At 37.3% G+C, this 15,028-nt stretch overlaps 1 protein-coding gene across 8 annotated transcripts in view; it reads right to left on the bottom strand.

Moving 5' to 3' along the window:
- Positions 1 to 1,249: 1,249 nt before the first annotated feature.
- The window catches only part of ANKRD46 (ankyrin repeat domain 46), a 35,487-nt gene continuing 21,708 nt past the window's right edge, over positions 1,250 to 15,028 (bottom strand). For 7 of the 8 annotated variants that reach the window (XM_010330867.2, XM_074386800.1, XM_074386801.1 and 4 more), the window contains 4 exons: positions 14,614 to 14,703; positions 10,208 to 10,545; positions 8,515 to 8,673; positions 2,755 to 3,242 (listed from right to left, as the gene is read on the bottom strand). In XM_010330867.2, the coding sequence (XP_010329169.1) occupies positions 3,026 to 3,242; positions 8,515 to 8,673; positions 10,208 to 10,518 (687 nt within the window). In that variant the 5' untranslated portion in view covers positions 10,519 to 10,545; positions 14,614 to 14,703 and the 3' untranslated portion in view covers positions 2,755 to 3,025. Of the gene's footprint in view, positions 3,243 to 8,514; positions 8,674 to 10,207; positions 10,546 to 14,613; positions 14,704 to 15,028 lie in introns of all 8 variants that reach the window. The other variant, XM_003943023.2, reaches the window with a different exon arrangement.

Below are 15,028 nucleotides of genomic sequence, written 5' to 3'. Positions count from 1 at the left end.
AAAAAAATACATTTCCTATGGGTTAAGCTGCTTTGAATTTGGGTTTTGGTTCTTGCAGCTGAAAGCACTTTGATACACGCATAAACAATTTCACAAGTCCAAGACTGAGGCATGGTTTTGAAATAAAAACATCAAAACCAAAACAGCAGCAGTGGCAGGTGAATATTGTTCCTGGGCTTCTATACCAAGTGGTAAACCTGTGGCAGGCACCGCATATTGGAAGCCTGCATGCCCTGCAGCTGAGGGGCTCCATACCGCCTGCCTGTATAGTTTGTCCATCGAGCCCCAGGCACGCTGTGGGAGGACAACTAAGCACAGCTCACACCTGCAGCTTGTTGCGTGGGAGGCATAAAAGGAGCAGAGCTATTCAACTTGAAAAGAAAAAACAGAGCTCCAGGTAAAAAAGTAATGCTATTAGCATTTGTGTACAAAGAACTCTACAGGATGCTCTGTGGACAGATGAGGTCATAAAAATAGACTAGGTCCCTGCTCTCATGAAGCTTACAATAAACAAGTTAGAAAGAAAATCATGTTTGCAGAGAAACAGATCAAGGAATGCAAAATACAAGTAATAAAACTGAGTATGGTAAGTGGTGGGGAAAGGAGGGATTGAGAAGGAGCAGTCAAGTACGGTTAACTATGGAAGACTTTCTGAACAAGCCAGGGTTGGGTTTGAATATTAAAGCTTCTATCACTGGGAAGAGTGTGTTAAAAGGGAAAAAAAGTAAGTATATAGGACCACGAGTGGAAAATTTAGTAATGTCCTGCTGAAATGGTACTAGGTGAGGTTCTGGATAAACATGGTTCCATTTCCAGATTCATGACAGCGGGGCAGGAGGAAAAAGCAAGCATAACTGGGGCCGGAGCCTCGATCTGGAATCCTTCTTCTCCCAGGTCCTAGCTGTTTGACCTTAGACAAGTTACTTAACCTTCCCTGTGTCAGTTTTCTCATCTTATAAACCTGGAATATGTGGTAAAATGAGGTGGAGCATGCTAATAACTTGCATAATTGGGAGGGGCTTAATTGTGGTAGTTATCATCACCCTTAAATCTACAAGCAATTCACTTGAATTTCAAAGTACTTATAAGGCAAACATATATGAAACTCAATATACCTATTACACGAGGTTTGAAAAAAGCTGTGTTTAAAAAGCAGCTAATTGCAATCCATTACAAAATCCCCAAATTAAAAGAAAAACTATGATACACTAAAAAACAAAACAAAACAAAACAAAAAAACAAATTGTGATTAAGGGATTTATAAATACATTTATTAGTGGTATTACTGAATGATGAATGCAGAGAACAGAATACAAAGAAATCAGCACATAAAAGGAAGCATTAATCTTTAAAAATGCTACATACTTACATTTTGACCAATTTTGCATCTTTGTTTAGATTTACAAACAAATGTAAAGCTAATTCCAAATTTTTCTTCTGAATATACTTCAAATTTGAATTGTAGTGTTCTCCATTCTACAGCCAGCTGTTTTTGCTGTATTTACACAAACTATGATTTATTTTGTTTGTATCTAACCTAAAAGCTGATCCTGAAGCAGCCAGTTACTCAGGCATTTTACAACAGCTATTAAGGAGGATAAAGCCATATGAAAGAGCAAGCCTCAATACTAGATATATAGATATAAAAGAAAATATCAAGAAGCAAAAAAGAATCACAGAAATACCAATCCTACTCTAAAGCATAATTTCTAATTCTAGCAGCAATTCAATTAGCAATAGCTTAGGTGCCTTTATTCCGAAAAAACAAAACCATTAGTTCTTTCATTACAATTTCCTGACTTTACCCAATGAATAATTATCAAGCCTTCATATTCTTTTTTAATCATTCAAAAATATAATTCATACATCACAGAATCATTAACAAAAGAGGCTTTCCAACATACTTCTGAAAGCTGCAATACAGTTTGGGGACCAGATTTCAATTTACATAATATTACCATTCATAAAGAGTTTATGACACCCAGTACAATACTGTTCAGCACTGTTAACTCAGAAATGCTCCATCCATTCTTGCCATCAGAGAATTACAAATATGGATGGGATTGTTAAAAGTCTAGCAGGGCCTCTAAATAGGATTGCACATGAAATAATTATGAACTATGATAAAACTGTGACAACACAGCTAGCTTATAGAACTGAGTTTTTCACTATAATAGCACGACACAATTATGACAGTTAAATATCAGAATTATTTTTCCCTGCTAACTATTCAGTAGAAAAAGAATTTTCTGACTGTAATTCTGACTAACGGTTATCTTTGATGAATAAGATATAGGGAAAACTGGAAAGTGAACAAAATGAACTCATTTATTTTTCACAGATATTAACAAGCAAAGCAGTTTACAAAATAAAAAAAATAAAAAAACATCCTAAAAACAAATAAATATAAGATCAAATCAATCAGTTTTGAACAAAACATGGCTCATTTTCAAAAGTTTTGTTTGGTTTGTGACAAGATTTGAAAATATTAAAACTGAATAGATCCTAACAATACTAATTTGCTATACAAGATCTGAAAAAAGTACTTCAAGTTTTAAGATATCTCTTAACCCTAGAGAAAGTAAAGAAAAAGGGGCTTTTGCAAAAATAAATAAAAACAAAACCACCAACAAAAACTAACCATCTAAGATACTCTTTTTCTTTTTGAATACTTCAATTGGTCCTATATTAGGATAAGGTTTTGATAGTAAGGACTTCCTGGTCTCTTCCTTTATCTTCCATTCTCTAGTCATTTCTGCATTTTTATCAAACAAGGCTATGTGTAGGTTTTCCTACAAGGTCAGGTTAAGTCAGAGGTAGCATTAGGATGCAATATACTTGATCATAGTATGTAGTTAGTTCAAATGAACACACTGTTATCTCAAAGGATTACAGTAATTAAAAATGCAAAAAGAAACATGTACCGCCCTCACTGCTTTGCACTAAGAAAAATTCTGAGAAACTAAGAACAAACATGGGAAGCCAGGAAACAGGCAATTAATTGCCTCATCTTCCATGAGCTCCTTTAATGCACCAGTTCAGGCTGGTTTTCCACGAAGGGTAGCACCCCACTCACGTAATAGGCAATGCCAAGAGACAGCAAAGCAATGACGAAGATCAAGAGCAACACTCTCCAGAAGCCCAGATCCTCCACAAACTCTTGCCATGTGGTTCGGAAGCTGGAAAGGACTCCTTCACCTTGCTGCAGGTTGGGATTGAGAAGTGAATGGCTTTCCATGGCACTGTGGAAGAAGAAAGAGCAAAAAGGGCATTAAAAAAACACAGCAATTCCAAAAACATAAAACTATAGGGCTATTATTATTTAGAAAAGACCAAACTTACAACACTTACAAAAAGAAAACTGATATATATATATATGTGTATATATATATATATATATACACATGTATATGTGTGTGTGTGTAAACTCTTACATGCTTATGTATCTGAACAATATATCCTAAACTGTAAATTGTTAAATGGTAATAAATGTTTCACTTGGTTTCGAATTTAGCAAAGTCAAGTTAAAAATTCTATCAAAAAGGCCCTGGCTGGGTGTGGTGCCTCATGCCTGTAATCCTGGCACTTTTGGGCAAGGATGGAGGATCACTTGAGCCCAGGAGTTCGGGACCGCTATGGATAATATAGCAAGACCCCATCTCTCTATTATTTTTAAAGATGTCCTGAGCAGAAATCTTGAAATGGGTTAAATGAGTTGTTTCCATCAAGATATTAAATCACAACACATTCTTGTTATGTTAAATTTAGAAGATTCAAAGTGCAGACTCATAACTTGAGAATGTGTGAATAAGAATAAGCAGACATGCAGGTGATGACACCTGAAGAGGACAGTCATCTAAGGTCAAGCAGAGAGGCCTTAGAAGAAACCAACTCTGTGACATCTTGATCTCAGACTACTAGGCCCTAGAATACCGAGAAGATAAATGTCTGTTTGAGGCAGGGGTGGTGGGGTGGAATGATGAGTAAATCTTAAAAGTCACTTATATATAGTGTGCGAATCTTAAAGTTAGAAGGGAATTTTTATTAATTTAATGATCTGACCAATGAAGGAATTCCTCTTTAAACATAATTCTCTAATAATGCAAGCTTACTCCTCAGCCTGTTGTACATGTGGTCTTGTCTATAGTCATCAGGAATTCTTTTTTTTTTTGGAGATAGAGTCTCACTCTGCTGCCCAGGCTGGAGTGCAGTGATGTGATCTCAGCTCACTGCAATCTCCACCTCCCCAGCTCAAGCAATCCTCCTGCCTCAGCCCACAAGTAGCTGGAACTACAAGTGCACACCACCATGGCTGGCTAATTTTTGTATTTTTGGTAGAGACAGGGTTTCGCCATACTGCCCATTTGAACTCCTGAGCTTAGGTGATCCACTGCCTTGACCTCCCAAAGTACTGGGATTACATGCATGAGCCACCACAGCTGGCCTAGTCATTAGGAATTCTTAATAGTTTCTTCCTACTGGTTTTAGTCTATCCTGTACAATAAGACAGAGTATGTTCATTTCTCTTCTGCATAAGGGCTAATCTAGTTGGAAATAAGGTAGTACAAACACCACAAAAACACTGATTCTGGTTTTCAGAACTTTATCAGTGAGAAATATAACCACCACAGAGAAACTGCATCTGACTTTGGTACTTGGAAGCACTAAGGAAAGAATACCCATGGTCGTATCACAACATACAGGCCCAATAAGAGGGTATCATTTAGATTAAAGCCATAATAACCACGATCACAGGAATCAACTAGCTACCGGTTATCAAAGGTCATGACTATCTTTCCTAAATCCCTTCCCTTCATATCCTTCTAATCATCTGAGGACGAACAATGAAAACAGCATAAAACAATGTCTTAGAGTTGCATTCACTATGAACTATGAGTAAACACATGCCAAACTGGTATTTTTTTTAACCTACAACTTTATTTTACTTCTTGACACCATCAAACAAAAGTCCTTCAGCCTTTACCAGAGGTCTTCTCTAATCACGGGGGGCTGACTTCCTAATCGGCCAGTCTGCTTGACACTCAAACATTTTTTTTTTGAAATAATTAAAAGATGTTTATTCTCTGAGTAAGTGATGATGTTTTCAGTGGGAATCTACAACAATACAGTAATTGCAGAAAACTTTAGAGCAAGCTTAAAAATAAGATTAGAACTCTGAGAGGGCCTAAAAGAGTAAAACCATAAACAGATAAAGTTCTGGAGAGGCTTAGTTTGACTTATCTAAAATTTACTGACTATGAGTTGACATGCCCTTATACTCAAACATGTTAGGTATAAAATGAAAATTCAATGAGCATTCTCTCATTGCTCTTCAGAGCTTATGAAGCTCTGCCAATCAGAATTTTCTATAGAGACTTTATCCAATGAAATGCTTTCTACTGTCCAGGGAATATCTGATTCTAACATAATGGAGTATGTATATAATCTTTTTAAAAAATGCGATATCTATACTGTCTTTAGGGGGTGTGTTTGTATCTTTTTTAAAAAATTGTGATATGTATATTGTTTTTGTTATCCCATACCTAAAATGTAAAAAGGAATTAAACTTAAGAGTTTATATGGAGGAGTGGGGAAATATTTTTCATTAACTTGATTTATAGTCCTGTATAAGGCCTGTAGAAGCTTTGCTATGTCTCAGGAAATCCTAAGAGACATGGAAAATGTTATAGTCAGTACATTTAAAACCTTGCTTTATCTTCTACTCTAGAAAAGGCCGTTACACAATTATGCCATAATGCCATATACTAGCCAATGTCTTTAAACCTTTTCCTCTACTTTTGTTGAGATATAATTCACATCCCATAACATTTATCTTTTGAAACTGTACAAATCAGTGGCTTTTCATATATTCCAAAAATTGTACAACCATCTCTTCTAATTCTAGTCCACTTTCAGCACCTCTATAAGAAACTATGTACCCGTTAGCAGTCACTCCCATTGCCCTTTCTTCCAGCTCCTAGTCCACTTTCTAATCTACTTTCTGTCTCTACAGATTTGCTTATTCTGGACATTTCACATACACAGAATCACATAATATGTGGCCTTTTGTGCCTGACTTCTCCCATGTAGCATGTTTTCAAAATTTATCCACGCTGTGGCATGTATCAGTACAAAATAATAATATTAATGATATTCCATTGGATAAACAGATGATGTTTATTCCTTCATCAGCTAATGGATATTTGGGTGGTATCCATGTTTTGGCTATTACAAATAATGCTGCTATGAACATTTGTATATGTTTTTGTGTGGACATATGTTTCAATTTTCTTTGGTATATAGACCTATACCAAAATAAGGTATAGTTGGAAATGAGGTAGTACAAACACCATAAAAAATGGTGCCACTGATTCTGGCACTTCTGGTCAGATAGTAACTCTTTGTGTAACTTTTTGAAGGACTGCCAGACTTTTCAGAAGAAGCGGCTCTAATTTCCATTCCCATCAGCAGTGTATGAGGGTTCCAACTTCTCCACATCCTCAATAACACTTGTTATTATGTCTTTTTAATTGCAGCTATCCTAGTGGGTGTGAAGTAGCATTTCACTGTGGCCCTCATTTGCATTTTCCTAATGACATTACCTTTCAACTTTCTGATGTAAGCTTCAACCACTGCATTTCTACCATGACACTGAGGGGTAGCAGTAAGATAGGAAAACTAGGTAATACAAATGTTAATAACTCAACTTTTGAAAAATGAGCTTTATACAGTGTTATAATGAATACAAATTCTCAGGCTGCAGTGAAATGGCAAGTATATGAAGGAAGCAGGGGTACTTCATCTGTTCATCCTATTCATCAATCACTGTTCATCAATCTGTTCATCAATCACTTCTTAGTAAGTAATCACAAATGAGGCAAACTAATGCTAAAAGTTTGCATTTAGAGGTGCCAAGAAACTGACACCTCTAATTTCTGCTAAAGAGGTGCCAAGAAACTGGCTATTAACAAAATAAAGGCCCTAAAAATATATTCTTGGTTGTTTTGCATGGTAAAGAAGCTTAAAGTAATTTAATATTATTTTTACAAAGATAAAAATAAATTTCAAGTTATTTTGGAGGAACAAATCTTTAGCAAATAATAGTTAACTCAATATTGTTAAAGTGCTTATGCCATTCTGTCAATCCAGAGTACACAGGAGAGAAAAAAAGGGCTTGTAAATAAATCTCTAACTTCTTGTTTATCTGTCTGTCAGTTTTCAGTGATCACTCATGAGGAGTACGCATTGTTCCAGAAGAAAAGCTCTTGATTTCTTTAGGACTGTATTAAGTGCTTGAAAGTATCTAAACAAAACAGACCTAAGCTCGACAGTGGAATTAATGATCCCCAAAGAACATCAACTGGCACATGAGAGGAGGAAAGCAATCATGGGTACAAAGGAATCAAATAAAGGGTGAGCTACGAAAAGTAGAGAGGATTTCATTTAGAACTCACAGAAACAATGATCCCAGTGGTCTAACTGGACGATGTGATTCTAAACCCAAGTCTTAGTCCATCCGTTAGTAGGTACATAGCTGATGCGGACCCTTGTTTGTTCTAGTTACAATCTATCAAGAATGCTGGGAAGAGACTATGGAAGCTAAGCATCCTTCTTCCTTCACTTGTATAATCTGGAAGGCTGAAACTGCATGGTGGTCAATCAGACTACATGCTATGAGAACTAGGTATGGCCTATTCACTTTACCTGTTGAGCTCAGTGATGCCAGGAGAAAAGATGGTTTGTCATCTTTTCAGAGCTCCCTGAACCTCATTCTCCATTGCTTCTAAATGTGAAATGATGACCTATTCAAGACCCTGTCAGTCACCACATCTTAGCTTAAATTACTTACAGGAGTCCAAATTTCATTAGCTCCAACTCATATGAAAGTCACTTTCACTTACTGAACTATGCATGTGTTAAATACTATCTTACTTTCCCTCTCCTCTTTCTGGTTTCTCAGCACTCCACTGCCCTGCCCTTGAAACTACCTTTTGGTCTTTTCTAAAATTGTACAACTTCTTGGCTTTACTTTATACTTTTCCCCTGACTTTTTTTTTTTTTTTTTGAAATTCCATTCTTTTTGTGACCTGTACTTAAAATCCTCAAGCTCCAGCTTCCTTCCCTCAGATCCAGCTGTTAACTACTACTACTCCTTTGTACTGTCAATACAGCAGGTGGCTAACAGAACATTATCTGCATGTGACAGGCAGTACTTTCTGTTAATAGCTTCTCAATTGTAATCTGCAGCCATAAGGTCCTATATAAAGTTCAAGTTGCACTAAAAAGCAAATGAATACTAAAGCTCACAAAGTTGCCACAAAAGATCCAGGTACTTAAAGTGACTTTCCCTTAAAAAATTATATCAATATCTTGCTGGGTGTGGCTGCATGTGCCTATAGTCCCAGACACTCAGGAGGCTGAGGCAGGAGGAATGCTTGAGCCCAGGAGTTCGAGTCCAGCATGACTAACACAGTGAGACTCGGTCACTTAAAAGAACAATTGTGTCTCAGATACCTTTCACTCTCAGCTGTCTGCATGGTCTCCAGTTTCGAGTGAGTCCCTCTGTTAAATCCTTTTACCTCCTGTTCTTCCAAAGACTCCAGCAATCGGATGACATCTTTATTTACTCCTCTGCGCTTTGCCAGAACTAAAGGGGTAGCACCTTGATGATTGCTAAAAAAAAGTTCACAAAAATAAAAAAAACTAAGAAGGCATCATAGCAGTGATACTACATTGTCAGTTCCATGGTTAGTACCCATTTGTGTAGATCTCAGTGAAGAAAGGATGGGCCTGATTAGGACCTACCCTAGGGCCGTGGGAAACTAAAGGAACATTTGGCTCACTGCAACTCTTCCACACGAGCCTTGACCATCAGGCTGGGATCTCTGCACAGTTAATCACAGAGACCGTTACCCTGTGACCCAAACACATCCCCCACCTACAGCCCCTATCCTCACACTGAATGTCTCAACAGCAGGTTGTGGTGGAAGTTAAAGCCATTTGCCTCTATTTGTTTTCTGAATTGTGCTACAGTAACAAGTGTTTATGAAAAATAAACAAATCACCAGGGGGAAAAAAAAAAAAAAAAAAAGGATGGGACCCAATTAACTCAAAAGTAAAACCCAGAGCTGAGCCAAACGTCCAGTGGAGCTGAATTTTGAATTAACCCTTGTTTTTGTTTTTGTTTTTGTTTTTTTAACTTCCAGGGAAAAGAAAAAAGAGAACATATAGTCAAAAACAGTAAATAAATCTACTTCTAGACTCACTCTTATTTGATATTTATGCTTTATGAGAAGAGTACTTTTTTTTTTAAGTCTAAGAAAAAAATGTCAAATATGCTGCTTCGGTTCTCACAGCTATTTAGCACTAACAATAGAAGAGAACTCAATCACATTAGATCCTGCAGTCAATTCCTACCCTATTCTGTACTGCAGCAAGAGAAACATTTACTGTCTTATTCAGATTTAGGGGCATTATGGCACCAATAAATTAGGGCAGCATGTAACTGTAATTTAAAGGTCAAGCTCAGTTTACAGGTGACCTGACATCTTTCCCACTCAAAAAGCAGAGTATCACGAAAACAAACAAAAAAACCCCATGACTTCCTCAAATTGTTCAGTCTAAAAAGGATCCTGGACTCCAGGGAGATTATGAAGCTCACATGGTACATTACATGACAGAAAGCACACAAGCTTTAGAGTTAACAGAACTAGGTTCGAATTCCAGTTCTGTCCCTTATAAACTGTGACCTTTACAATTCCTCTATAAACTGTGTGACCTTTGTCATCTTTTGTTTAATCTTTTTTTGTCTCAACTAACTAATCTGTAAATGAAGATAACTCCTATGGTGAGAGCTCTTCATTCTGAGGACTAAATGAGCTAACAAGTAAACAGTTCAGCTCACAGATTTTCAATAAATGTTAGTTCTTTTCTTCTTCTTCCCTTGACATAACTATATAATTAATTAGTAGCAGAAACTATCCACTATTTTCATAGAAAAAAATATGCTGCTTCAGCAAAAATCTAGAAGTCAGCCCCTCATTCCCTCATTTGCCTAACAGGATTACACTGTCTTCAATGGCTGTCTGAACTTATCATTTCAATTGATAAATGAGGAAACAAAATCAACAGATCCAGAGATAAGACTATCAGTTCGAGAGAGTAATGGGAGGAAATGACTAGACTTCTAAAACCACAGAGAACTCACCAAATATCAATTTTGAGTCCATTGGAAACCAGAAATTGAATAGTATCCACATGGCCACAGAGGTGAAGAGCTGTGTTTCCTTGATAATCTGTGGCCAGAAGATCAGCACCAAATTTATGCAGTAACTGGCAGATGTCCACATTCCCTCGAGCTGCTGCAAGGTGAAGGCCTGTTCTGCCCCTGCTGTCACGAATATTTGGGTCAAAGCCACTTTCCAAAAGACGCTTGGAATAATTAAAGTCCCCATCAATACAGGCTTGTAGCAAGGGCACATTAGTCTGAGAAGAATCATTTACAAAAACGTACGACATTGTTCTGATGTGGTGGATGGAACACGCCTGTAATGAAATAAGTGAGTGAGATTCGATGAAGCCAAATGAAATTAAGACAAAGAAGTCATTTTCTCATCTTTTTTGGCCTCCTGCCTCTAATAAATAAATTACCTTACCAAACAGAAACAACAACAAAGTTATCAATTATATTTTATTTTTCATTAAAATGTTTTATTTTCTTCATATCTGCTGGATTAAAATTCCAATTCAATTACTATAAAGCTCTATTTTGCTTTTCACCATGTAAAAAGATTAAGGGATATTTTTTAAAGTTAAGCAAGATATAATAGCTTAGATTTAAGTATTACATTCTCAGAACACACAGATAACATGGTGTTTAAACATCAAAGAACTACCCATATATAAATGCTGCTGCTAGTAGACATTTTTATTTAATACAAAATAATTATCTCTCATATATTTGCTTTTTCTTGTATTTGAGATATTCTATATGGTGACCAAAACTACTTGCATGAAAAGAACTTATACAAGGACCTGTAGAATGTTATGTTTATAGCACAAATTTTAAGTTCTCATAGAGAGAGAAAGGCTAAGAAAAGTAACAAACTGAATTTAAAAATCAGAAATATGAAATCAATTCAGATTATGCTTATTTTTACAGTATTACTCTTACTCTGCTGTGCTCTGTGGTTATCTCAATACATGATTATGCCAAATTCCCATTGTCCAAAGACTAAGAGATGAGGGAAAAAAAAGTAGGGCTGCCTGGGAATACCAAGTCAGGACAAAGCCAAAGTCCTAACGAGGTCCAATGTGAATTTCATCTCCTGGACTCATCCAGCTCACCAGTTCGCCCACATGTCTTTCATGGACGCTTCCCGGACCCACTGGTGCACCTGAACTCTCAGGACATTCTGGCTCTACCAAAGTGCATACAACTAGGTCTCTCCCTCTTCCCCTAAGTTCATTTAAGAAAGAGTTAAAGCCTGTTAAAAGAAACTCCACTAGGAAATTGATGAGAAAACAAACAAGAAAACAGAAAGGTAAAGACCAATGCTTTTCTAGAGACGGTGTTTTTATTCTTAGATTACAAAAGCTTAGTCACGGATGGACTTGGCTTGTACAGCTGATCAGGGAGAGTCTTTTTCTGAAACACTGATGGAATTGGATGCTAGACCCATCTATTTTTGTGCCTAACCTCAAAGGGATTCAGGGAAGCCCTGGTTGCTGAGTTTGGTGAGATTGCTGCCCTTATTCCTTTCCACTTGGCTTCCCAGCAGAGCCATTGTCCCAAAATCTGGGGCTGCCTTACACAAGGGCTCTGTGGCTGCCATGGGCTCTCTGTGGAAAGAGTGGGTATTAGCATATACTGAGACTGGTTCTGAGCCAGGTACCAACTAGGAGCTCTTAATGAATTTAATTTAATCTTCTTAACTCCACAGTAAGGTTTATTATACCTGAATTTCAGTGAGGAGCCACTGACTGATTTTATTTTATTTTTTAAATTGAGACAGGGTCTCACTCTGTCACCCAGGCTGGAGTGCAGTGGTATAATCATGGCTTACTTCAGCCTCAAACTCCTGGGTTCAAGCAATCCTCCCACTTCAGCCTCCTAAATAGTTGGGATTATTATTTCAATGAGTCCAGTCCACTGCAGGACTTTTTAAAAAATCTTTTCTATTTTTTCCATATATATATATAATTGCACTTTAGGTTCTGGGGTATATGTGCAGAACATGTAAGATTGTTGCATAGGTACATACATGGCAATGTGGTTTGCTGCCTCCATTCCCCCATCACCTATATCTGGCATTTCTCCCCATGTTATCCCTCCCCAACCTCTCTACCCCACTGTGCCTCCCCTATTCACCCCCAAAAGACCCCAGTGTGTGATGCTCCCCTCCCTGTGTCCATTTGTTCTCATTGTTCAACACCTGCCTATGAGTGAGAACAGGCAGTGTTTGATTTTCTGTCCTTCTGTCAGTCCACTGAGAATGATGGTTTCCAGATTCATCCATGTCCCTGTAAAGGACACGAACTCATTGTTTTTTATGGCTGCATAGTATTCCATGGTGTATATGTGCCACATTTTCCTTGTCTAGTCTAACATCGATGGGCATTTGGGTTGGCTCCAGGTCTTTGCTATTGTACACAGTGCTGCAGTGAACATATGTGTGCATGTGTCTTTATAAAAGAACAATTTATAATACTTTGGATATATACCCAGTAATGGGATTGCTGGGTCAACTGGAGTTTCTATTTCTAGATCCTTGAGGAATTGCCACACCGTCTTCCACAATGGTTGAACTAATTTACACTCCCACCAACAGTGTAAAAGTGTTCCTATTTCTCCACATCCTCTCCAGCATCTGTTGTCTTCAGATTTTTTAATGACTGCCATTCTAACTGGTGTGAGATGGTATCTCAATGTGGTTCTGATTTGCATTTCTCTAATGGCCAGTGATAATGAGCATTTTTTCATGTTTGTTGGCATCATATATGCCTTCTTTTGAAAAGTGTCTGTTCATGTCCTTCGCCCACTTTTGAATGGGTTTTTTTTTTTTTTTCTTGTAAATCTCTTTTAGTTCTTTGTAGATTCTGGATATTAACCCTTTGTCAGATGGGTAGACTGCAAAAATTTTTTCCCATTCTGTTGGCTGCCTGTTAACTCTAATGATTGTTTCTTTTGCTGTACAGAAGCTGTGGAGTGAAGGATTTTAAGTCAAAGAAATGGCACAGTCTGGTCGTATTAGTCTTTCAGGAATACTACTTGGGTAGCAATATGGAGGGGCTGGATTGGAGAAAAAAAGACTGGAGGCAGGAAGATCAATCATTAGGTCACTGCAGCTATCTAGGCAACAAATGAAAACCTAACCTAGGCAGCAGCAGGCAGAAGGAGACATACTGGAGAGGAATAGAGAAGATAGGATTAGCACAACTTAATGACTCACTGGAGATAAAATGAAAGGTGAGAAGGGGCTGTTAAGAATAATTTCAAATAAGAAAAAAATAATCTGTTTATGATTAAAAACTACAGAGGTTATAAAATAAAAAAAAACTTTAGATTATGATACATATGTTGACTTTTTAAAAATCTGGCCAGGCACGCACCTGTAATTCCTACACGTTGGAAGGCCAAGATAGGAGGATAGCTTGAAGCCCAGGAGTTTGAAACTAGCCTGGGCAACATAGCAAGACCCTGTCTCTATTTAAAAAATTTAAAAATTAGCCAGGCATGGTGGCATATGCCTTTGGTCCCATGTATTTGGGATGCTGAAGTGGAAGTGAGAAGATCACTTGAGCCTGGGAGGTCAAGGTAATGGTAAGCTGTGATTGAGCCACTGCACTCCAGCCTGGGTGTCAGAGTTAGACCCTGTCTCAAGAAACCAAACCAAACCAACAAACAAAAAAACTCAATGAGAATAATTTACTCAATAAAATAGTCAAGAATTCTTTTGTGATGGTAATCTACATATTTTTCCCTTACAGCAAGGGTGTCCAATCTTTTGACTTCCCGGGGTCACACTGGAAGAATAATTATCTTGGGTCACACATAAAATGCACTACAAAAAGCTGATAAGCTTTAAAAAACTGCAAAAAAAAAAAATCTCATAATGTTTTTTAAAAGCTTATGAATTTGTGTTGGGCCACATTCAAAGCTGTTCTGGGCTGCAGGTTGGACAAGCTTATACAGTATTGAATTATAAAAAAGAAAAAGCTATCATAAACCTTTTCAAAAATGAAATGCCACATATCAAATGCTTTTCAAAAGGTCATGTGTTTTGGTTAAATTTTGTAAGAATAGATAATTGTAAATATCTACTTGGTGTTTTTGATTCAAACACAGTAAGAATTCTCATGGTTTGTAGACCAGGATTCTTCAGAATGTTGGCTCAGCAAGAAACATGAGTCTCTGTGTCTATTTGTTAGGTAAAAACAAGTATGCGTTTTGTCAGTTTCTCTGTGTCCCTGAGCAACTGCTAAACTTACTTCCACATTTAATAAGCCCAATGATAGACATTTTTCATCTTGATCACAGAACTGAATCTGCCCTAAAGCAGTTCAATGAAGGCTTTACATCATGTGAGGAAGTCCACAGTAGTAAATACTCACGTAAGCCTTAAGATTGTATCTTTCGTTCAGTGGTCACTCAGCAGTTTCTCTGAATTCAACAAAATTATTCTGCAATGTGCTGGCAAGGATCTGCAATAAATAGAAAATTCAGTTATAATAAAAGTATGGTGAGAAAAAGAACTCACTGTTCTATTAAATACAGACAGGTTACTGAGCCTGTAGAAATTCTCTAGAAAATCTGTAGGTGAGGCATGAACTTGCGAGGCCAGAAAAATACCTGACAAGAAACAAAAGTAGTGAAAAGGAAGCAAAGAAGGGCTTAATAGAAGCTGCTCTGTGGCCCACAAACAAGAAAGCAAGACAGAAAGATACAGGAACAACAATCAAGTAATGTGCCATCAGTAAAAAACAAATTGGGCTCCAAAAATTCATTCTCAGTCATTACTTGGAATTC

The sequence above is a fragment of the Saimiri boliviensis genome, chromosome 15 (assembly GCF_048565385.1).
Source record: "Saimiri boliviensis isolate mSaiBol1 chromosome 15, mSaiBol1.pri, whole genome shotgun sequence".
Classification (NCBI taxonomy): Eukaryota; Metazoa; Chordata; class Mammalia; order Primates; family Cebidae; genus Saimiri; species Saimiri boliviensis.
This window is presented reverse-complemented; position numbering and strand designations above follow the sequence as displayed.